The sequence below is a fragment of the Pangasianodon hypophthalmus genome, chromosome 22, assembly GCF_027358585.1.
Source record: "Pangasianodon hypophthalmus isolate fPanHyp1 chromosome 22, fPanHyp1.pri, whole genome shotgun sequence".
NCBI classification, from domain to species: Eukaryota; Metazoa; Chordata; class Actinopteri; order Siluriformes; family Pangasiidae; genus Pangasianodon; species Pangasianodon hypophthalmus.
Genome location: NC_069731.1, coordinates 14,934,474 through 14,957,907, shown reverse-complemented (window position 1 = coordinate 14,957,907; position 23,434 = coordinate 14,934,474). Strand labels below are relative to the sequence as shown.

The window sequence follows — 23,434 nt, the reverse complement described above, 5'->3', positions numbered from 1 at the left end:
TGTTTCCTGTTAAACCGGGCTCGTGCAATTAAAGAGGAACTCTTTCTTGTTTACATCTCGGCACGCACGCTCACATTGTGTTTGCGGTTTTAATCGCTCGCCTTTTATCAGTTAGCAACAAGAAGCATTTTCCTATCTGTGGCCTCCAGGCTCTTGTTTGTTTGGTTGCACTTTTGCCATTGAGGACAGACCGTGTGTGTGTGTGTGTGTGTGTGTGTGTGTGTGCCACCTGCTCTGCCTTTTTCTGCCTTTGCTCTCATGGGTCACATGACTGAAGAGCCTCTCACAGTGTTGCCAGGTCAGCTGTTTTCCCTCACAATTGGGTTACGTTTAAATGGCTGTTGCTGGTTGATTTTTTTAGTCTGTTGCTATAGGCTTGTGCATTTTGTATAGATTTTTACAGATTATTTATATCTTTATATTAAAACACTTAGAAATCGACACATTATTCATTCAGTGAATTAGTGCACTCATTCTCATAGCACTCATTCTCATAGCTGTTCTTTTATTTATGGCAATATCTGTAATAATACAAGACATAGTGAAAGAGCTGTTTATGAAAACTGTTTTTAAACAATTATTAAATTATTAAAAATTAAACAATTTGTAATACCGCTTTCAGATATCGTTGCACATTTCATAGTTCCTCACAATGTTTGACATTGTTTGACATTGTTTGACATGCTTCAGAATAGGTTAAAAGGGGAACATTTTGAGTTTTGGTGTTGAACTGTGTTTTTGGGCTGGTTCTGATTGGCCATACTTTTGTCCTGAGGATCTGGCAACTCTGGCCTCTTGTTCTGAGCACAGTGTCAGAAGCCGGAGGAATTTTCACGCGCTGGCTGTGCGCTGCATGTGTGAGCTGTAAGTGTGTGTGGGCATGTTTTAACCGTTTGTGAGGACATTTCATCCTTTTTGGTCCTCACAAAATAAAGAGTTTTTCCAAAAAAAAATGCAGCATTTATCTAAGAGCCAAAACCTTTCCTTTTGCTTACTGAGTTAGGAGTAGGTGTAAGCATAGCTCTCTGTGTGTGTAGTGTGAGTGTGTGTGTGTGTGAGTGTGTGAGTGCGTTAGATGGGGGAGGAATAGCTCGAGATGCTCACATGAGATTTGCATGGCCAGTTCATCAGCTGTCATTAGGAGCAGATGACTTAGAGGATAAGCTCCTCTTTAAGCTCCTCGTCTTCTTTCTCTTCCTCTCCCCTTTGTTTCTTCTTGTGCACTTGTCTTTCTCTTATCCGCTCATCTTCGTATCATTTCCTATGCAACAACACTAGGTGTAACAGTTGTGGTATGGATAAAAAGAGTGTGATAAACTGGGAATGTTAGGAAGTGTGTATTTACTTACTCCTTGGCCGCATACAAAATCTGAGACTTCCACTACTCATAGTAGTAATATAAAAAAATAATTATAGCCTTGTAGCCTGTGGATAATGTTTTGTTGTAGTGTGTGGATTAGGACACACCCATAGCCAGGGGCCAGTTTTCATGATAACTTGGTAAGCATTGTTGTGGCTGCTAAACATATAAATTTCTACCTTAATAAATCCTTTTACTAAATAGTACATTTTTCATTATTTCCAATTCCCACAGTTCCCTGTCAGCATTTTTTAATTTCTAGTGTTCCTTAGTTTTCAGCACTCCCTAATTTCCACTAGTCCACTAGTCCCCCCATTTGTTTTTCCTATAGTTTCCAGTAGAAATGGCATTATACCACTTTTTATTTTTCAATACAGATACTGAAACCTTAGTTATTATAATACTAATACCAATCCAATATTGTTTTCTTTAAAATTAGTAAGCTTTACAGTCAGTTCTCAAAGTTGATGTGTAGGAAGCAGGAAAAATAGGCAAGCGTAAGGATCTGAGCAACTTTGACAAGGGCCAAATTGTGATGGCTAGATGACTGGGTCAGAGCATCTCCAAAACGGCAGGTCTTTTGGGGTGTTCCCGATGTGCAGTGGTTTGTACCTACCAAAAGTGGTCCAAGCGACAGGGTCATGAGCTCACAAGGCTCACTGATGCACGTGGGGAGCGTGGGGTCCGATCCCAAAGAAGAGCTACTGTAGCACAAATTGCTGAAAAAAGTCAATGCTGGCTATGATAGAAAGGTGTCAGAAAACGCAGTGCATCGCAGCTTGCTGCGAATGGGGCTGCGTACGGTCAGAGTGCCCATGCTGACCCCTGTCCACCACCGAAAGCACCTACAATGGACACGTGAGCATCAGAACTGGACCTTGGAGCAATGGAAGAAGGTGGCCTGGTCTGATGAGTCACTTTTTCTTTTACATCATGTGGACGGCCGTGTGCATGTGCGTCGCTTACTTGGGGAAGAGACACCAGGTTGCACTTTGGGAAGAAGGTAAGCAAGCAGAGGCAGTGTGATGCTCTGGGCAATGTTCTGCTGGGAAACCTTGGGTCATGGCATTCATGTAGATGTTACTTTGACACATACCACCTACTTAAACATTGTTGCAGACCAAGTACACCCCTTTATGGCAACAGAATTCCCTTATGGCAGTGGCCTCTTTCACCAGGATAATGCGCCTTGCCACACTGCAAAAATTGTTCAGGAATGGTTTGAGCAACATGACAAAAAGTTCACGGTGTTGACTTGGCCTCCAAATTCCCCAGATCTCAATCTGATCGAGCATCTGTGGGATGTGCTGGACAAACAAGTCCGATCCATGGAGGCCCCACCTCACAACTTACAGGACTTAAAGGATCTGCTGCTAACGTCTTGCTGCCAGATACCACAGCACACCTTCAGGTCTGTTGGAGTCCATGCCTCGACAGGTCAGAGCTGTTTTGGTGGCACAAAGGGAACCTACACAATATTAGGCAGGTGGTTTTAATGTTATGGCTCATTGGTGTAATCACTATAATAAAGTTTAATGTATAAATATAAAAAAAATCATTCCTAACAAATGAAAAAACAGTCAAGTCTCCATATGTAAACATTTCCAATTCCAATTTTTTTCCCCCAGATCCAGTTGCCATTTGTTTCAGGATCCAGTATCCGATATGTTTTCTCTGATATCCAATCCACCGGGGGTTTTTTTTCCCCTTTTTTTTCCCTCCCTGGCTGGTATCGGCCCAGTACCGATACCGAGTATCAGGTCGGTGCCATCTCTAGTTTCCATTGTTGCTTATTCCTTAGTTTTTGTACCCTTGTTCTTTTAGTTTTTCCTTCCCTTATTGTAAGCCGGGGTCAGTTCTACACAGCTGGAACCTTTGGTGTACTTTGTTAAGGTACATGTCTTGGCTGATTGATTCCGTTTGGAGGAAAAGGAAGATTTTTCTAAACCATACCCTTAAGAAGGCGTAATGATTAAAATAAGCAGTTGATCACTGTAATTTAAATGTTTTCTCCTGGAGGAACCTGGGTTTGCTAGTCACTTTGTTGGTGGCATACCCACATGCAGGATAACCCACTATAAGCACCACACATGTCAGATGTTTGCCTGCTGATGAATCACACATTTGGTGTTGGACAATCTTGAAAGGCGACATAAGGCAATTTAATGCAAGCTGTATTCATCATCATTAATTTGTTCAAGCGTCAGATGTGTGAGTCAGCATCTGACACAAATCATTAGTCAGTTTTCTTATGAAGGAGTTGCCTACATTAAAATGTTGTGGTTTGTTTTTTCTTTGTGTGTGTTTTTCTGAAAACTGAAAATCAAAATCTGTGAAGCATGCAGTTTAGCTACATTAGCCTTGTAGCTCTAAAGAAGCAAATGTAAAGCACCATTGCTGACCAGCTACAACTGTGTCCCAAACAGAAGACCTTGCTGTCTTGGTGCCTTGCAGTCTCATAAGTCACCGTCTCATAAGGCAGAGCTTCATAGCTGTGATAGCTGTAAGTGAACAGATTGAGATGGGCCTCGAAGGCGGCAAACATCACATGTTGCCAAGATAATAGCATACCCTACCGACTTACTGGTGCTAGTCCCAAAAGTCTGTTAGGCAAGATGGAGTAAAGCTTCACTGGGAAAAAAGAACGAATATTCTGTGACTATACCAGGGGTCTAATTTATCAAATAGTGTATCGAACACGTTCTGAATTTCTTTGAAAGAACCATCAGTACGCAGAAGGAAATTGGCATTTTATCACACAAGTGTACGCATAGCTGTACGCAGTGGATATTGATAAACCCCACACTCTGTAAACTGCTCTGCTCATTTGCATAAAGAAATGTTTAAAGATGGTTTGACAACCAAAATAAACGTGAAAAATTTTCTGTCAACTTGAACTATATGTCCATTTTCAAGTGTCAAGCCAGAACGTTGGAGAGGAGTTGGCCAAATAGATTAGTATGATGCGACTTAATCACTTGGGTGTGATCGGTGACTTGCTGAGCAGTGAGAAGAGTTACAGCCAAACATTGTTTGAATGCAGTGTGTATTTACATCAGAAACTGTGATAAAAGATTAAGTGGTTAGTGAGAAAGCTTCTGTAGGTTGATGTGTTTAGTTGTTTGGTGAGGGTAATTATATTCAATGGGGTTATAAAGGTGTGGTGTGTCTTTGATGTATGAATGGAAGCCTACCTCTGTCTCTCTTTCTCTCTCTCTCTCTCTCTCTCTCTCTTTCTGGATGCTGGTCATTTCTGAATGTGTGTATGATCGAGTGTTCTCCCAGTGGCCTTCTGAAGTGGCCCTCCATGTTAAAGATTTATGAACATGATCAGCTTTCAGGAAATGGATTGTTTCGGAGTCAGTTTAGAGCGATGGAGTGATGGCTGAATGAGCTTATAAGTGGAGCTGAGTTTTATTTTTCTTTCTCTGTCTCTTTCTGTCTCACTTATTTTCATTATTCACACTTTCTCTCTCAGACTGAGTCTCTTGTTTCTCTTTCACTAAAGCGCTCTCTGTTACTTAGCCTGTCTCAGTCTCTCTGTCTCTGGCTTTCTCTTGTTCTCTCTCTCTCTCTCTTTCTCTCTCTCTCTCTGATTTGAGGCCTGTGCTTGAAGGATGAGATGCTATTTCTTGGCCACTCCCCTTCATTTTCTTGATCCTCCTCCTTCTTGCGATTTCTCTTTCGTTTCTGCCTCTTCCTCTCCCTGTAACCCCCCCCCCCCCCCCCGTCCCCTCTCTCGCTCTCGCTCTCTCTCTCTCTCTCTCTCTCTCTCTCTGTCGCCTTCCTCAGTCCAGCTCATACACTCAGCAAAAGAATGGGTGATTTAAACACTCATTCATTGCACATTTGTTGTTCTCTCCATTCATTTAGTCAACCAAGAGCTAATAAAGCCTTTCCATCCTTCAGTCTTTCTGTCTGTATGCCTTTATGTTTATTTATCTGTCTTTATGTCTATGCTTTCTTTCTTTCTCTTTATTTTTCTCTCAACCTGTCTGTTTTTTTTTGGCTGTTTTATGTCACCGTCGGTTGATCTGTCTCTCTTTTGATCTGTCTTTCTCACTTTGTGTCTCTCTTTCTGGCTTTTTTCATCTATCTTTCTTCCTTTCTTTCTATCTGTCTTTTTTTCTTCTCCCAGAATTCACAATTGATGCCTTTTTGATTTGTCAGTGCTATGCCTTTCAACTTGTAGCCCTGAAATCAATCAAAGTCAGCAATCTTTACAACTAAAACCAGTTAAAATGCTTTAATTGGGCTTTAGTCAGATGATGAGTAGAATCTTGTTTAGGATAAATAATTAAAATCGAAGTGCATGATATACACATGCAATGTCTTACAAAAATACGTTTGTCCTTGATTCCTCCTGTCCTGGTTTTCTTTCCTTGCTTCCTTGGAGGGAGAAGCTAAGAAGTGAGGAAAGGATACAAGGAGGCGAAATTAAAGCAATGAGAAGCACCCCTGCCTTCCGTCCTTCTTTCTTTCCTTATAGCATTACTGTGCATCTACACTAGTTAGCCAGATTTTGGCCATATAATGTGTGTTATAATTTTTCATTATGTGCAAGGGTGGACAAATTATAAATTCTTTAGCTAGCCCAAGTAGAAACTCAATTGTGTTGGCCAGTTGCATGTTTTGGTTGCCTGGAAACCTAACTGACTAGGTTAAAATGGTAGCTAAATTAATGTAATATCATATCGTGCACAACGAATGAACATAGGATCACATGGCTCTTTGTGTTTGCTCCGTTTGCTCATGCTGCATCACAGTGCATCGTAGCACACTCGGAGCAGAGTGCTATCTACCCTCTTCCACATACAGACACCATTGGATAGTGTCTCTGTGATTGACAGGGCAGAGAAACCATGGATCCCTCCCACCAAGAGATCACGTTCATTTTTGCTGCCTTGACTCTGGGCCACGGATGTCGGAGACTGTAAACGACTTAATTTTGCTTAGTTTCATCAGCATTTTCACATACCTGCAGGTTACTGATTCTGAAAACGTGGTCTGTCAACCATGCACGCTAATTAACCAACCATGCAGAACTTTAATATTTTACTCTTAACGCCTTGGCTGATGCTGTAGGTGGTGTGATTTGGACCAAGTAGCTTGTGCTGTAGTTGCATTATCAAGGTGCATCGCACAACCATGAAGCACATTAAATTCAAACAAATCTACATAGCCAAATGGAGACTTTAGTTTTTTTGTGAAATTTAATAGAGATTTTTTTTTTCTGGTTGTTAAATCTACTTGTACAGTTGGCTATTCATTCATCTTTACTATTTGCTTTATCTTGGCCTGGGACACAGTTGAGTTTGAATTGCTTATTTGTTTAACTTTTAGAAAATCCAGCTAACATCATTAGAAAATATTGTGTGTGTGTAGAAACAGAAGCTGCACTGGCAAACTGGATTGGCCATAATTTCTGCCCAAACAGTCTTGCACACTCCTCCAGGCTGAACTATGGCAACACTAACGGGACAAAGACTACCTGTTACATCAATGCAAAGTGTATTGGGTTTTTTTTTTCTTTCTTTCTAAGCAGACACACTTTAGGAGGGTGCATCTCACACTCCAGAGTTATTTAATGTTTGGAAAATACGGCAATTTGCGTTCATCTTTTTCGTCAAAAGGGTGGACACTGCAGTTTTCCTCTTATAAACCTCGAGCTCTGTGGGTTAATTAACCTCATGCTGAGCTGTTGCACTGATATTTGGTAGTGTTTAAACTCACACACGGAGTCTTTTTCGTAGCTGCACAGCCGTGTAGAAATCTGCAGCGTGGTGTGTAATTTTCCAGCCTTCTGCAGCTGCGCTGAACAAGCTGGCAGGAAATGTACAGCTCATTTGATGTTAGGAAAGGGAAGTGAAAGTTTGTCAGGAAAAGAGATTAAAAGACATAGCAAAAGGTCAAGTGTGATAAATACAATAGTCTGTATCTATATAAAGTAATACATAATAGATATTATTATATGTACATATTTATCATATTTACCATATCTTGTATTCAGTCTTTACGTTTTGTTTTTCTCGCTAATTTTAGACATTCATTTTAACTATGAATCAGGTGATAATATTTTATATTCTCTGTAAATTTAAGGCCTAGTCCACACTGACATTAATAAATCAATTAATAAATCATTTGTTTTTGTGATTTTTGACTTTCCGTCTTTTTTTCTGCCAACAAACACGCATCTTTCCGAAGTAGATAAATATGAAAACTCTATTTTGCAAATGGAGTGTGGCTCAGGAAAAAACATAGCTTTTTTTGAAAACACATATGATTTGTCTTGTGACTTCCACAATTCCAAGATGGTGAAACTTTTTGTATTAGGTTCCTTTCATGTTTGACTGATTTGTAATGTTTGACTGCTGGGGCGTGCAAAAAAGGCGTGTTCTATGTTTATATTATGAAGCCAAATGAAAATGGCAGAAATAAGGTAAAGTTCATGGGTCAAATCTGCAGTGAACATGCACAGAGTGCTGTTTTATGTTTTCATTTCATTTCATTGTGGACAGGAAATGGATGGACTTCAGTGTCCCAAGTTGCATACTTCCATAGTGTGCTAGGCATTTTAGCAGCACTAGTTTGTTCAGTTTGAAATGAGAGCATGACGCTTGGTTGTGTTTAGCAGAAAGGGCGGAGCCTTCAGGGGGCAGAGGGTTTCAAAATGGCCGACTCAGCAAGAGAGAGTGCGACTGAACCATGAACGCAAACTAGGAGCAAAACATTTAGTGCGGATATTTTTTGTTTTTAAAACGGTGGCTTACTCCAGTGAAAGCGTTTTAAGCCCTGTGTCATAACACTGACATAACCATGTCATAATAATGCCATGGTAGCCGTCATATACTCTCATGACTGTTTATGTTCAGTGATGTAACAGTGACTCGTGTAATGAACCTTCTAAGATGTTTGATGCCATGCGTCAGGATTTTATCATCATATACATCACATATGGTTTGCTAAGTGGAGTCGAGTTACAACACCTACGTAATATGTTATGTTTTATGATCCGTTATGGCAAATACTTCTAACTGTCATAATGCTTGATGACAGGGTTAACATCACTAATGGTGCTCTCTTCAGCATGAAAGAGCTGTTGTGAAATATTTCATAGACTGTGTGCTAACTGGTACGAGTGGGGGGAAGAAATCTATTAAATCATGAGCATGTAGACTCATAGAAAATCATTTAATAAGTCAACCAATGAAAATAAAACAGCATTGACAAATAACTGAAACCAGCAGGAGGCGAAATAATAAAAGGTCCTCATTTCTGCCATCGTTCTATTGAATATATAACAAAACAAAGACTTTTTTTTTTTTATCCAAAATTTACAAAATGACAAAATTGTCACAACTATGGTCCACACTACAGTTTTATTATGAAATATTTTTAAATAAACCTACAAAGCCGGATTAAAAAATAGAGAAAAATCTTGGTGGTATTTTAAACACATTTTCTGTTTGACCAAAAAAAAAAAAAAAAAAAGAAGGAATCCAGTATTATTTTATTGTTAATTTTGTAATAATTTTGTAATAATACTATTGCCGTGGCTTTTGAGTAAGTAATAACAGTACTAATAATAGTGGAAGTGTTAATATTCGTTAATAGGACAGAACATAATATTTATAGAACATGACTGTGTCAGTGAATAAGCAGTGTTTGTTAGAATTATGGCAGTGGTGGTTAAGGTTCTGGGCTAGATTGAGATATCTACCCACTTCCCAGCAACGTATGAAGAAAAGAATTTCCATATTACTGCACAAAAGTGTACATGTGCAAATACATTCATTACATGTGCAGATCTAGACTCTGGAGGGTCACTGCAAATCAATACAACGCTCTTCTGACTGATAACCTTTATCCTGGGATGAAATGTTTCTACCCTGATGGGAGTGGTCTCTTCCAGGATGACTCCGCCCCCATTCACAGTGCACCAGAGTTCACTGAATGGTCTGCTGAGGATGAAAATGATGTAAATCACACGCTGTAGCCTTCACAGTCAGCAGATCTGTACGGGAGATTTTATTTTAACACCTTACTAAGCCACTTTAGGTTTTTTTTTTTTTTCCTTTAATTTGTCAGTAGTGTTCAATGCAGTGTTCAGCAACACAGAGGATTGCACAGTAGCTGGATGTTTATTCATGTTGTGAAATGATTTGGCTCTTGCGACATGTCCAGAGGGTGAAAGCTGTCGAAAGCTCCCCCGAGTCAGCTTGTTTTGATTTTAGTATCATTCAGGAAATGAGGTTTAAGTTGTGGAGGCTGTTCACTGTTCTCAAGTCTCTCTTGACTGAAGTGTTTGCTTTCTTTAATCGCTTGCACTTCGGTTTCTATGACCAATTCAGATTGCTCCAGTCGACGCTGTAGGGCTGTCAATCACGGTGATATCTTAGTCCTTATGCACTTCCTCTGAGGCATGAAGTCTGGACCTTGCGAGGCAGTATTTTGGAATGTTCTTCCTTAGAATAATTTTGTGCATTTCTTATTTTTTCTTATTGCAGTTTATCAGCTTATGCCTTGGTAAAAGTGTACAGAAATGTCTCTATAATTTCTGGTAGGAATGAAGCAGCTTCTCATGGTGTGTGTTATGTTTTAACTGGTGTTTCTGTGTTATAAAGTAACTGCGCTCTCGTTGCAGTGATTTGATTTCTCTCTCTGTCGTTCGGGTAAAGTAGGCCACTGCAATCCAGCAGGGATCCAATAGCAGCACTCGCCTTACGTAATGTGTGTGTGTGTGTGTGTGTGTGTGTGTGTGTGTGGGTGTGTGTGTGCGCGTGCGTTCATGTGCGCGCGCACGCACGCCAGGCCTTAACAGCGTGCCAGCCTCATGCTTTGGCACCATGCAGCCGTGTGTGTGTGTGTCCATGTGTGTGTGTCTCCACCTACTTAGCTCACACGCTGCAGATAAAGCATGGCTCAAAGGAAGGAACAGCCAATGATAAATGTTACTTTATCAACGCCTGTATGGTAATATATATAATCAAGCTATTTATAAGAAGATATGTACATTCTCAAATTACAATTTGTATATTTAAGAAAATGATGACTCATCATGCACGGACGTGGACTGTACTATTTCCAATTAAGAGCCCTGTGGAATGCATATGTCCCTGCCCAGTAATCATCAGATCTGTTACGGATTGATCTGGTAACGTATGGAGGTGTTGTGTAGGTTAAATGCGGTTGGATCTTGTGAGGGAAGTCAGACCCCTCGACACGTCTCACGCAGAATCAGATCACCGCTTTCATGCCGTATCATGGACGCTTTAATGCACTTCTTAATCTGTTTAAACTCCAGCTGGCTAACGGTAGTGTGTGCAGGAGTACAGTACGAGTATTCCTCACACTTCTCCCTCCTAAAGCACAGAAAATGAAGATCATTCTATCAGAGTGGTGCGCTGATGATTGTGTGTGTGTGTTTAAACGAACTTTATTCTATATTAAAAATATTTTAGATTCAAGTGTGAATCTTTTTCAGCTGAAACACAGACAGAAGGTTGTTCAGTTTGAGTTCCATTTACACCAGCTGACTTTCTTTCCTTCCTTCCTTCCTTCCTTCCTCTCCTTTCCTTTCCTTTCCTTTCCTTCCTCTTCCCTTTTCCCTTTTCCACTTCCCTTTTCCTTCCTTTCCTGTCCTTTTCCCTTCCTCTTTCTCTTTCCTTTTCCTTTTCATTTGCTCACCCTTTTTCTTTTGATCTACTTTTTTTTTTCCATTTCCTACCCCTTGCTTCTTTTTCCTGTCCTCTTCCTACCCTTCCCTTTTCTCTTATTTTCTTCCTTTCCTTTTCAGTTCCTTCTTTTTCTTTCTCCTTTTTTACTTCTTTATCTTTCCTTTCCTGCCCTATCCTTTTCCTTCCTTTCTTCCTTCCACTTTTCCTTTGCTTCCTTCCTTCGCTTTACTTTTCATCCATCCACACAATCACTTCATTCATGACCTTGATTTTTTTTTTTCTAAATGTTAAAACTTAAGAGTTTTCTTAAAATGATATCTCATTTAAAATGTAATCTTTCTTTTGTCCTTGCACTGCTTTCAGATTCTTGCACACATACAGGATTTCCTTCAGGAAACACACATCTACTTTTACTTATAAAACAGTCGTGAGTGTGAGAAAGTCGCCGTATAAATTAAAGTTACTGTATTTATTATCAACATTCGGCTAATTTGAATATTGGAACAGGCCCACTTGCCACGCTGTATAAGTCACCGCACCTGCTGCGGATTTTATAGTCTGGAAAATATGTCTGGAATATATGTATATATGTATATATATCTGTATATATAATATACGTATCATTTCCAGACCCGTCTCATGTTTCTGGCTGTTTCAGATAAGAGAATACTGAAGATTCTTTCATATGAAGCCATGTAGCAGGAGGTTTTAGGCATCACAGTCTAATGTAATACAGCGTGTTCACTTCCTCCTCGTGTAACAGCTCTATTATATACGATGTTATTCAGTGACCTATTTGCTGAAGCTCCCATTAACCAGTTTTTCTGCCCCACTATGCAGCCACATCTTATTCTCTAGTCCATTACCATCTGCGGCGGTTATTAAAATGCATTTCACCTTCAATAATTCATTACGGCTCATTTCCCTGTTCTTCCACATGCATTGAAGGATGCCGATGTCATTTCCTGTGCATATATAACGGCGCTGGTGACCGATAACCCCAACCGGTCTCTGACTGACCGTTTTTTCAATGTTGAGGTGCTGATTGTTACAGGTCTTGAATGTTTTAAACATTACAATCATAGAATTTTAAAGATTCCACACTTTTGGCACTTTTTCTTCAAAATTCGAGAGGGAGTGGAGCTGTGTTCAGGAAAGGAAAAGCTTGTCAGTGTTAACCTTGCAATTGTTTCTTTATTAAGTAGAAGGTGTGCGAAAGATGTGTATGAGTCACTTTCAGAGTTCTTCTCTCTTAGATGAATAGGGTTTTCTTTTTCTTTTCTTTTTTTTTCCTTTTTTTTTATGGTGACATAAAATTGCAAGCTTTGAAACAGCATGTTATCTGGATCCATACGTTTACATTACACAGAAAGTGTCTAGTATTACAACACTTCCTGCTGCAATCAATAGTATTTGCTATACTTCTGGGTGCAAAAGTTTGTATCCCTCATGGTATCTGGGTTAAAAATGAAGAATCTACCTCTATATATATACAGTTTTTCTACAACAAATATCAGTGTGTTCTTCAGCAAGACTTCACCATAACACCAGATCTACAGAGCTGCAATACGCTTTTATTTTTATGAATATAAATATGAATATGAATGCAGCCCTCTGCTGGTATGGAGAGTTCATGTCGGCCATCAGGTGTCTTTTGCAGTGTGTTCAAGCGCGACAGAAAACTGTGTGACTGATGCCTTAAGAAGGAAATAACATTTACACTTGAGTGATATGACCTTGTGTAAGATGAAGAAAACGGATACTCAGAAGCACACACTTTCACGGCAAAGATAAAAACAGTGGATTGAATCTGATAGTGATCAATCCTGAGATATGGGTCCAATACTCGGTATCAATTTGGTGCGTCTTTGATATATGGGTGTTTTTTTTTGGTTTTTTTGATATATGGGTGTATCTCCCTTTCTCTATCTCTCAATCTGTCTTTTCCTGTCTCGCCATCTTTCTCTCACATTGTCTCTTTGTGTGTGTGTCTCTGGAGAACAGACCTATTGTAGAATCTAATTGATTGACTTCGCCTTTGCTCCACTTTTCGCTCAGCGCTTTAGCCTCCCAGCATCGACCATGTGACCAAATCATGTGACCCCAAACGTCTCGTCCTTTAATTAGCGCTGATTAGCTGGGATCTGCACCGCATCATTATCTGATCTTTGTGTGATTTTTCAGAGTAGAGGAAATCATTCCAGTATATTTAATTTTTTTTTTTATATCACATCTATTTATGTGGATAAAATACAACAAACAGCACATGTGTGGGTTTTTCACACCGCTAAACTGGTAGCTATAGGTTTTTAAGCTTATGTCGTCATCACATGTGCTGCAGTTCACTTTTCCCAATGTAATGAATGGATTTAAATGTTACAGAGTCCTTACGTTCCCTCTCGTCTGGTATATCTGGGTTTTGCATGTTAGCTGCTTGAATTTGTGACATGTTGTTGGTCTCATTATTTTCATTAATATCAGTGTGTTCAAACCCATTATAACACTGTTGTGCTAATTAAAGCACGAAATGGCTAGTATCTCTGGGATGCAAATATAATATCCATGTTATGGTCAGTTTTGTTACAATGCACTTTCTGACGTATCACAGGTATTGTGCTGTATTTTTTAACGTGATATGTGTTTTGAAAGTAACAGACTAGATGTGAAAACTTTTTGCTTTTACTTTATGTAATTTATTTTTATAGACATGAACTAAAAATATCCTCAAACTCAGTTTTTTGAATTTTATTAAGCAGAAGGTTTTTTTGCTGGAAGGTTGTTAGCAAGCCTATGTATCATGATACATATTGTGTATCAGAAATGTTTTCAAGTATCACGATATGATATTTTAGTCATATCACCCACCCCTAGGAAAATGTGCAGCAAATTAAATACGTTTGTTTGTTTCTTTATGTGAGTGTGTATTGTGCTCTTCAAGTCTGTGTGCTGACATCAGTGTGTGTGTGTGTGTGTGTGTGTGTGTGTTCTCTCTCTGCAGTTGCTGATATGTATTAAAATGAGCGGCATAGGGGAAAACTCATCTGACCCTGCTAGGGTCGAGTCTCAGAAACGCAAAGAATGCTCATCAGAGCTCCTGGGTCCCAGGTAAGTGTGTGTGTGTTATCACTTCCTGTTTTGCCTTCTTTGTTCACTTATTTGCATAAATGAGAATCTCTATTCACAGAGGATAAGAAGTTTTCTTCTGGTGCATGCATCTAAATTTCAAGCTCTGGGTTACTGAACACAAGGTCGGGGGTTCAAGCCCCAGCACTGCCAAGCTGCTCCTGTTGGGCCCTTGAGCAAGGCCCTTAACCGTATCTGCTCCAGGGGTGCGGTATCATGGCTGACCCTGCGCTCTGACCCCTGCTTTCTAACAAGCTGGGATATGTGAAAAAAGAATTTCATTATGCTGTATTGTATATGTGGCAAATAAAGGCTTCTTCTAATTAAGGAGTAAAGCACAATAGGGGGTGCTGTTACAGGAAAATAGTCAAAAGTGGATGGTCTTAGTCTTACCACCCGGAAGTAGTGATACATCGCATTTGTTTCCTCATGATTACTTTGAATTAATTAAAAAATGTCATACTTTTTAGCCCTTTATAATTACCAGTTTTATTTTTACACTGCAGAGTTAGCGTACATCAGCTGGAGTTAATAGTTTGGGGACTTCGGCACTGATCTTTGTTTTCTTCTCGACAGCCCCAAGCGAAGCACCGAGAAACGAAACCGCGAGCAGGAGAATAAATACATCGAAGAACTCGCCGAGCTGATTTTCGCCAACATCAACGACATCGATAACTTCAATGTCAAGCCTGACAAATGTGCAATTCTGAAAGAAACTGTGAAACAGATTCGTCAAATAAAAGAGCAAGGTAGGAGCGCGTAACACACCTACAGTACACACACTAACAAATGTGCATATTACAATTAGACAAATGTGGATATGATTCCGTATTGTGTAACTGCCACCTGCTCGAGTGTTTGCGTCTGTTTGTTAAGCATAGCATCAGATGTGTGTGTGTGTGTGTGTGTGTGTGTGTGTGTATGTGTGTGCGTGTAGATGAGTCATGCCAATGCTGGGGGTTGTTCCTGACTCACTGTGTGTGTGTGTGTGTGTGTGTGTGTGTGTGAGAGAGAGACTCACTGATCTTGGGTTATGTAATAGTGAGCAATGTAATGCAAAGCTCACGCCAGTGGCTGCAGTCCGTCTCTCCCTCTCCCTCTCTCTCTCTCTCTCTAATTTCACATACACTTTAGTACAGTAACGTGCAGTTTGGGAAGTAGCCACTGGCAGCAGCCAGTTGTCATGGTAACCTGGGAAGCCTTGTTTTGTCTGCCAAACACTTAACCTAGCTACCACCACTTGCTAAATACTTAAATAGTATGTACCACAAACAGAATACTATTTTGATTTTATATTTAGTGTGGTAGCATGTGGTTTGGGACACAGCCTGTGATTGATAAGCGCACTTCTGGTGGCGTCATCATGTCGTAGAGTGAAGCGAGCGTCAGCGATCCAGTGGGAGTAAAATAGTGGAGGAGAGACTCAGTGATTGAGCACACAGCCTCTAGTGCTGCTGCTACACACACACACACACACACACACACACACACACAGACAGCTCTGTCGTATGGCTACGCGTCATCCCAGCACAGTTAATCTGCTAATCAGGATCTGGACAGCACATTCCTGCTACATCCGACTCCCTCAGATGCTGATTAAACTAATCAGATGAGCATTAGATACATTAGATACAGTATATACAATGAGCTTTCGCAGTGTAGCCAAGATGAATCAGAGCACCTTTGATGCACTTTCAAAAACTGAGTGTTAAACTCTTATTAGATTCTTATTAAATGCAACATTTTTGTGGCTCCTTCAAGAGCATATGCCATCATATACCTGAAAAATATCATTGCGTCAAATGTTTCTCAAATTTTCACGTATAAAATTCAGTCATCACGAAAAATTGTGACTTCCTGATCTTTCTGTTCAGCCATGTCCGAGGCTTCAGTAGGTGACAGATGGAGCACTACTGAAGCTAGCAGATGTAAGAGTCCCACATAGACTGAATGGTTTTGTCATTCATTTTGGCCTATTTATACCGGTCTGTTTATTTAAGAAATGTAATATAGTAGAGCTAGGCAATATGATGACCCTGAATGATATGGGTAGTGTGAACATGTTACGCACGCATGTAGATACAGTATGTGATATGATATAACCCTGATATGATGAAGGTTGTCGTAAATTATAAAATATATTATAAATAGTCACAATACACTTTTCTGAGATGTTGTGGATATCTATGTTAGCAAACCTATTTATCATTTCTCATGTACCCTAAAAATCTTCAATCATCATTATATGGCATTTTAGTCAGAAAATATTTTTGGTTAATGCAGAAAGTCTTGCCATCTGAAGTTTCTTATGCCTTCATTGTGTTTGTAACGTGTTAGTTTAAAAATGGTGCTAAAGCTAACAGGCTAGTCAAACACCTCATTAACTAGCACTGTGCTTTAGTGCTTTGACAAAATCTGCCAGAATGATTTACAAAATCAGTTCCTCAGTGAATTAACCATTCAGAGAGCTGAGACTGAACTGTGTTTCAAATAATGTGTGTGAAATGTGTGTCAAATAAATAGTTTAGTCTAGTAAGTTAACATGCAGAAAATTGGCTAGCTAACTTAGCTAATGATTCTTCAAGTAACACTTCACAGTATATCCACAAGATAACGTCAGTGACTCTCTTAACTTTAAAAATGAAATCTCCAGCTCTATTTGAATTGTCTTTGAGATTTTGCCCATAGTTCTTGATGTTTTGAGACCTAGCATTTATTCACAGTGCTGTGAAGCCACTTAGCTGCCATTTTGGTGCTCCCTCACCACGCTGAAAAATAAACACCACTTTATAAATATGTGCACAAGTTTTATTTCCTTCTATTAACAGCTACAAAACTAACTGGTGTTAGCTTATGTGTGTATTATCTAACATTGAGGAAAGAATAACATGCTAAGTTAACTAGACTGTTTTGTCTACAAACATTAGCTAGCCAGCTAATGTAGCTAGATGAGACTAGTTAATTTAAAGCAACTTTGCCTTAATTTTATGAGTGTAAAATAAAGAACATTTCAGAGTTTATTATGGATTAGTATTAGAAGACCTTTTTAATTTAACATTTCAAGTTAAAAAAGGATTATGCACAGGAAAAAAATAATCTATTTTTGTCACATATTTTCAAGAAAGTTTTAAATATTTTCAAAAATCAGTGGCTTTAGTAGTGTGCACTCTGGGCACATATGTATGTAGTTTTACCCCTATTTTAACCTTAAATATTTTTATCCTGTTTATTAACACTAAACCCTTTCATTGCTTTATTCTGTTTGATTTAGGTGGATTTGACTTTCTAATGTGTGTATCTGTCTCTCTGTGTGTGTTTTTCAGAGAAAGCGGCTGTGTGCAGTGAGGACGAGGTGCAGAAGGCCGATGTCTCGTCCACAGGCCAAAGTGTTATTGACAAAGATGCCCTCGGACCAATGATGCTGGAGGTGGGTCTGTTCCCGCATGTGGGTTCTGAGTTAGAATGACCCTGTTACACGCACACACACATACACCAAACCTGAGGTTATGCACGGACAAGAAAAGGCTGGAACTCCACTCAGTCTTTGCCTGTGCCTCTGTCTCGTACTGTGGGTCAAACAGCTAAAACACAATGAAGAGAATGTGATATAATGCACCAGAATTAGAAAAAACCTTTATCTAAAGTTAGCCGATTAGCTAAACTTAACTAAGCCTAATAGTATTGTATGCAGTTATTTTTAATCATACCACATCACTACTGAATTCTCAAATCTGTTCACAAAGTATTGATTTATTTTCTGTAACTGCTGCTTCAACAAGGCAAATCATATTAGGTTTTATTAATGCACTTGTTTTAATACGTTATCATTTCTGTAGTAACACCTAAAACCGAGACTTGGATGGTAGACACATAACATAAACCGAATTAAAAGAATTCTTGATATGGTGACATTTTCTGTAAGGAGACATTTATTTAGCATTTTTGGAAGGAGTCTCCAGTGCCAGTGATTTGTAAGTCAGCGCTAAAGCTATAACTTTGCCTGGGAAAGACTTTAGGATGTTGTGCTTTGCAGTTTCTCGGTATCATGAGAAAGAAAGGCTGGCGAGGGAGGGAATGAGTGTTTATAGCTGTTAATGTAAGTAATCACAGGAAGTAACTTGTTTTGCTTTCCAAAATTAAAAATTATGACGTCATCCCTTACTAAAAAATTGTAATCATTAGAAAAATGCTGTGGTGCAAAGCATTACAATTGAAGTTTTAGGGAAATATTTAACTTCGGGCTGCATCACCCCACCTGTCACTGATCAGCCCATCACCCCACCCCACCTGTCACTGATGTTTCCTATAAATACATGCCCTGGAAGTGTTTTACTCCTTACTTGTGAGAAAGCCAAAAATCATGATCATGGTTACGCAACTGATATCTCAATTTGACATTTCCTAGGTGACTAAAAGTAGAACATGGGATCTTAAACATTTTAAATATAGATGTTTTTGTTTGTTTGTTTTTTGTTTTTCCAAAATATGTAATAATTATGAAAATTCGAATGGTGTTCAAACAGGGACATGGCAGCCTCCTTGTGTCTACATCGTATAATCTTTTTATGTATTAAAAGCTTCCAGTTCTCAAATTTAAAGATAGAATTTGGTTAAAAATACATTCAGTTATTACTGAGGGGTGGTGGTGGGGGGTGTAATTGATCAGATTACCCTGAGATTGTAATGATGAGTGTGTGTTGAATATTAAAGCAAACAGGCTGAGCTGGATACATAAATGTACCACACGGCTTATCAGGGAATATTTATAGCTCCAGAGGTCCAGCATCGATGTATACACACAGCAGATGCTAAAAATATCCTGTGTGTTTTCTTTCTCCATCTGTGAGAGACTTTAGTACAGAGGGACGATACACACCTGCACTCTTGACAGTGACTAATTAAACACTCATAGGAAAAAAAAAAAAAGCTTTGGCTCCATCTCAAATCATACACTATGCAGTGCGTTGCTATACTATCTACTTGACTGTCTAGTACTTTGATGTAGCTTCAATTTGGAAAAAAAAAAAAAAAAGACAGAAAACAGAAATGGTCTTTGCATGGTATCTCACATCTTTGAGTCACACCATCAAAGGAGCATCATCCGTGGTGCTGCTGAGTATTTGACTATTTTAAAAATTGTAAATCACAGCTGTGTTTTATGGTCCACCACTGCATTTATGTAGAGCAGCTGCAATCGTGGAGCGCAAGAAGTGTTTATCTGGGATTTTAGCACATCATTCGGGTATTAATAGTGCCCAAAATCTCACTGAAATTCCCAGTGTGAACACGTTACGCACACATGTAGATACAGTATGTGATTTGAGACACAGCTGGTCTTTCACCACTTGGTGGCCAAAATAGCATTATTACCAATAATATAATTATTAAAAATATCACAATGTTTATACTCATAAACATCAGTGCTTTTGTACTTTCAAAGTGCTTTACGGTTTACGTATAAGACACATAAGACATGAAATGAATCACATATAAGGTAGAAATGTAAAAAAAAAAAAAAACTGTTTATTCAGTTGTCTTAATTCAAATGACTTGATTCAGTTGATTTAATTTGGTTAATTTGATTCACTTATTTTGATATGAATTTCGTGATTCAGTTGATTTGATTCAGTTGACTTCATTTAATTCAACTGGCTTCATTTAATTAACTTGATTCAACTTTGGCTCCTGAGTGGCGCTACATAATGTTTGCCCTATCCTTAAGAGACTGCAAATTTCAATCCCTAAAATGCCTCAGCCATCCATGGCTGAGAGTCTGAGAGCATGTAACTGGCTTTGCTCTCTGTGTGGGAGGGATGGTGTTACTCTCTCACCTGTCAATCAGAGCCAATCATGGATGCCTGTGTGCTTATGTATTAGGAAGCACGCAGATATCGCTTTCCTCTGAGTGTATTACGCTGCGCTGTCATATAGCACAAGCAGCAGTTTGTAAAGTTGTCATAGCTGGCTTTACGTCTCGGAGGATGGACATGCTAGCCTACTCCCTCCCTGTTATAGGTGAAAGCAAGTTGATGGGGATTTTGGCAAAAAAAAAACTTGATTCATTTGTTTTAATGAACTTAATTGGGGTCAGATGATTTCACAAATTTGGTTTGATTGACATGAGTCAATTAACATGATTCAGTTGATTTGGTTCCATGTACTTACTTTCGGTTTGATTCAGCAGATTTGATTCAGCAGATTTGATTCAATATACTTTTCATTTCATTTATTGAGTTAATTCTTTTGATTCGTTTACCTGTTATCCAACTGGTCTGGAGTCAGAGTTTGCATGTGTGTGCGTGTGTGTGCTTTGTGTGGTTTGCCCTCTCTGTTTTGATAAGTGTGTGCGTCGAAGCCACTCAACCTGGCAGCTCAACCGTTCTCCCCTCTGTAGTAGAGTTGGTTATGTAAGCACCATGGGGTGGCGATTTGGGACGGAGCCGAGCGGCCTGTTCACTCTAACGTTCATCTATCAGCACATTTCTGAACATGCTATTGTGTAAACTGATAGAGGTGGAGTCAGCACTGTGTGTTTACACTGCACTATGTACTTAAAATGACCATCATTGAGAGCCACGTCTCTCTCTCTCTCTCTCTCTCTCTTTCTTTCTTCTTGCTCCTCATCTGTCTCTCTAGTTTAAGTATACCACAGAGAAAAAAAGTGACATAAAACATTTATTAAGAGATGGCTATTGTTTGTAAATCTGAAGCAGAAATGCGATGTTAGTGGTGTCACATTTCCTCCATCTCTTATTTCCACTCCTACACACACACACACACACACACATCAGGATGACTCCCAAGAGTGGACAGGAGCTTTGAGGTTTATATCAGGATTCTTAATTTAATTGTCATAGAGTACTGGGTGTCTGTAGGTTCTGAAAAAGAGAGACATGTTAAGGAAATGTGGACTCAACCATAAATGGAAGAGGAGATACACTCGCTGGTTAAATGTGTGTCTGCCAACAAATCCAAAGCTCACTGACTGTGCCATAAAACCTTAACACGTTTTAATGCTGTGTCTCTTGTGGAGGATTTTCTAGTTTTTTTTATTCTTGACTCTCTGTAAAGTTTTTCTTCATGTATCATAAATCATAACTGGGTAATTTAATCAGGACTTAAAACACATTTTAAATAGCTTTAAAACGGTCTTAAAGCATATTAAATGCAACTTGACACCTGTAGGCAATGTAAGATAAAGAGATGAGAGATTAGGGATTTACAATCAGCTGTGTTTCTATCAGATCCATAGAGACGGCCTGGGGCAATGAGAAAGAGCATTGCTAAGAAGGGAACACATATGCTCACTGAGGCGGCGCTCCTTCAATTAACACTCGTCCGACTCGTCCTTGTCAGACACCGCAAGTGCTACTTTTCAAAACCCACACACACACAGACACACACTGATAGAGCTGCAGCCTGTAATCTGCATTGGGAATGAGGGCGAGCAGCTGTTGCAGGTCTTAAGGCTCTCTGTTTCTTTCTCTCTCTCTCTCTCTCTCTCTCTCTCTCTCTCACACACACACACACACACACACACACACACACAGAGCTACTTTACCTGCTTTCATGTCTATTACTTAAACATCACTTCTAAGGAAGCAAGGTCAGGATATATTTACAAAAAACGTGTTGCTAATGTTAACTGTTAACACAGGGTTAATTGTTGGCTCTATAACCATGAACCTGATATTGACTCAGTGAGTACACTTCTCTGTGTTATGCACTGTGTTATCATCCGTACTGCATTCAGCCAATAAGAAACACTGTGATGAGCGGATTTTTTAAAAGGAGAATATAAGATGAAGTGTGTGAGTGAACACCATCACGGCTGTGGACCGCAGAGAAGATGATTTGTGTCTTAAAAAACATTTTGGCAAAGAAAAGAGAGAAGAAAGAGAAACTGTAGCACATTGTTCCTAGTGTTCAGTCCTCAGATAATAACATTTGTAGTATTACTAGCATTGCAATGAGGGATTATACTTCAAGTAAGCAGCTAATCATAAATAACTTGCGAATTTCTATGTAAAACAAGGCTTGAAGTATTGAAGTAAAATTTCCCACATGGTTACATACATTAAATAGGCAAAGATCACACAGCTGACATACCAATGACATACCTGATCACCAGAACCACACTATTTCACATCAATCACACTTATTCATCTGTTCCCAAAGTCTTATTCGGCTGTTCCCTTTCTCCCATCATTTCTCTGCCTGTTTGTGTGAGAAATAATTCCTATGCAATAAATGATGTGCTATTGGCTTCCTGATACATGATTATGCTCTTTATGCATATCCTAGTTTATGTTCTATTTAAGATTATTTAAGATTTAAGGTTAAATGTACTATTTTTTTTTCTGTTCTAGGCCTTGGATGGCTTCTTCTTTGTGGTGAACATGGAGGGGAACATTGTGTTTGTGTCGGAAAATGTGTCCCAGTACCTGCGCTACAATCAGGAGGAGCTTATGAACACAAGTGTTTACAGCATTTTACACGTAGGAGACCACGCAGAGTTTATTAAGAACCTGCTGCCTAAATCACTCGGTAAACAGCTTCACACTCTCCTCCTTTACCTTCTTCTTTAAAATAATGCTAGACAGTTCTTATACTAGACTGACCTATAGTAAGTGAAGACCTTAGAATTATACATTTCTACAGTATAAGATCTTGAAGTTTTATAAATATATAGGTTTCAAAATGTCCCAGAACGACAGCTTATAGTATCTGGTAGTGTATTATGTGTATTAGCTTATAGTACAGTAGATTATAAAATAGAAGCATGAGGAGGTGTTTTTGACAGAGATGACAAAACACTTCGTTAAGTCTCTCTGAATAAGAGGAAATTATAGTAAAGTATATTAAAGTAATATGTACATTAGCTCATAGCATAGCAGTATATACTGTATATTAAAAACATACATTAAGTATAGTAACTTGTAGTAACTTATAGTAGGTAAATTAGCTTAAAGCTACATAGTAAGTATAGTAGTTTATAGTATAGTGAGTACATTAGGTTCAAGTATAGCATATATATATATAAATCTATAAATATATTTGTATGTAATACACAGTATAGTGTCTTATAGAACAGTAAGTACATGTACTATTATACATAAGTATACATGAAAGTACTAAACATAAGTATAGTCATTTGTAGAACCTTATATTTAGTATAGTACCTTAGGTATATTAGCTTATAGCGGATCATATATATGTAATACACAGTAAGTCTAACAGGTTACAGTATAGTTTCTTATAGTAAGTACATATA

At 38.9% G+C, this 23,434-nt stretch overlaps 1 protein-coding gene across 4 annotated transcripts in view; it reads left to right on the top strand.

The window, feature by feature from the left end:
• Positions 1–23,434, top strand: part of ncoa2 (nuclear receptor coactivator 2) — a 59,862-nt gene that overhangs the window by 18,818 nt on the left and 17,610 nt on the right. For all 4 annotated transcript variants that reach the window (XM_053227919.1, XM_026937935.3, XM_026937934.3 and 1 more), the window contains exons 3-6: positions 14,036–14,142; positions 14,737–14,909; positions 17,484–17,587; positions 22,530–22,707. In XM_053227919.1, coding sequence (XP_053083894.1) covers positions 14,054–14,142; positions 14,737–14,909; positions 17,484–17,587; positions 22,530–22,707 — 544 coding nt within the window. In that variant the 5' untranslated portion in view covers positions 14,036–14,053. The remainder of the gene's footprint in view (positions 1–14,035; positions 14,143–14,736; positions 14,910–17,483; positions 17,588–22,529; positions 22,708–23,434) is intronic.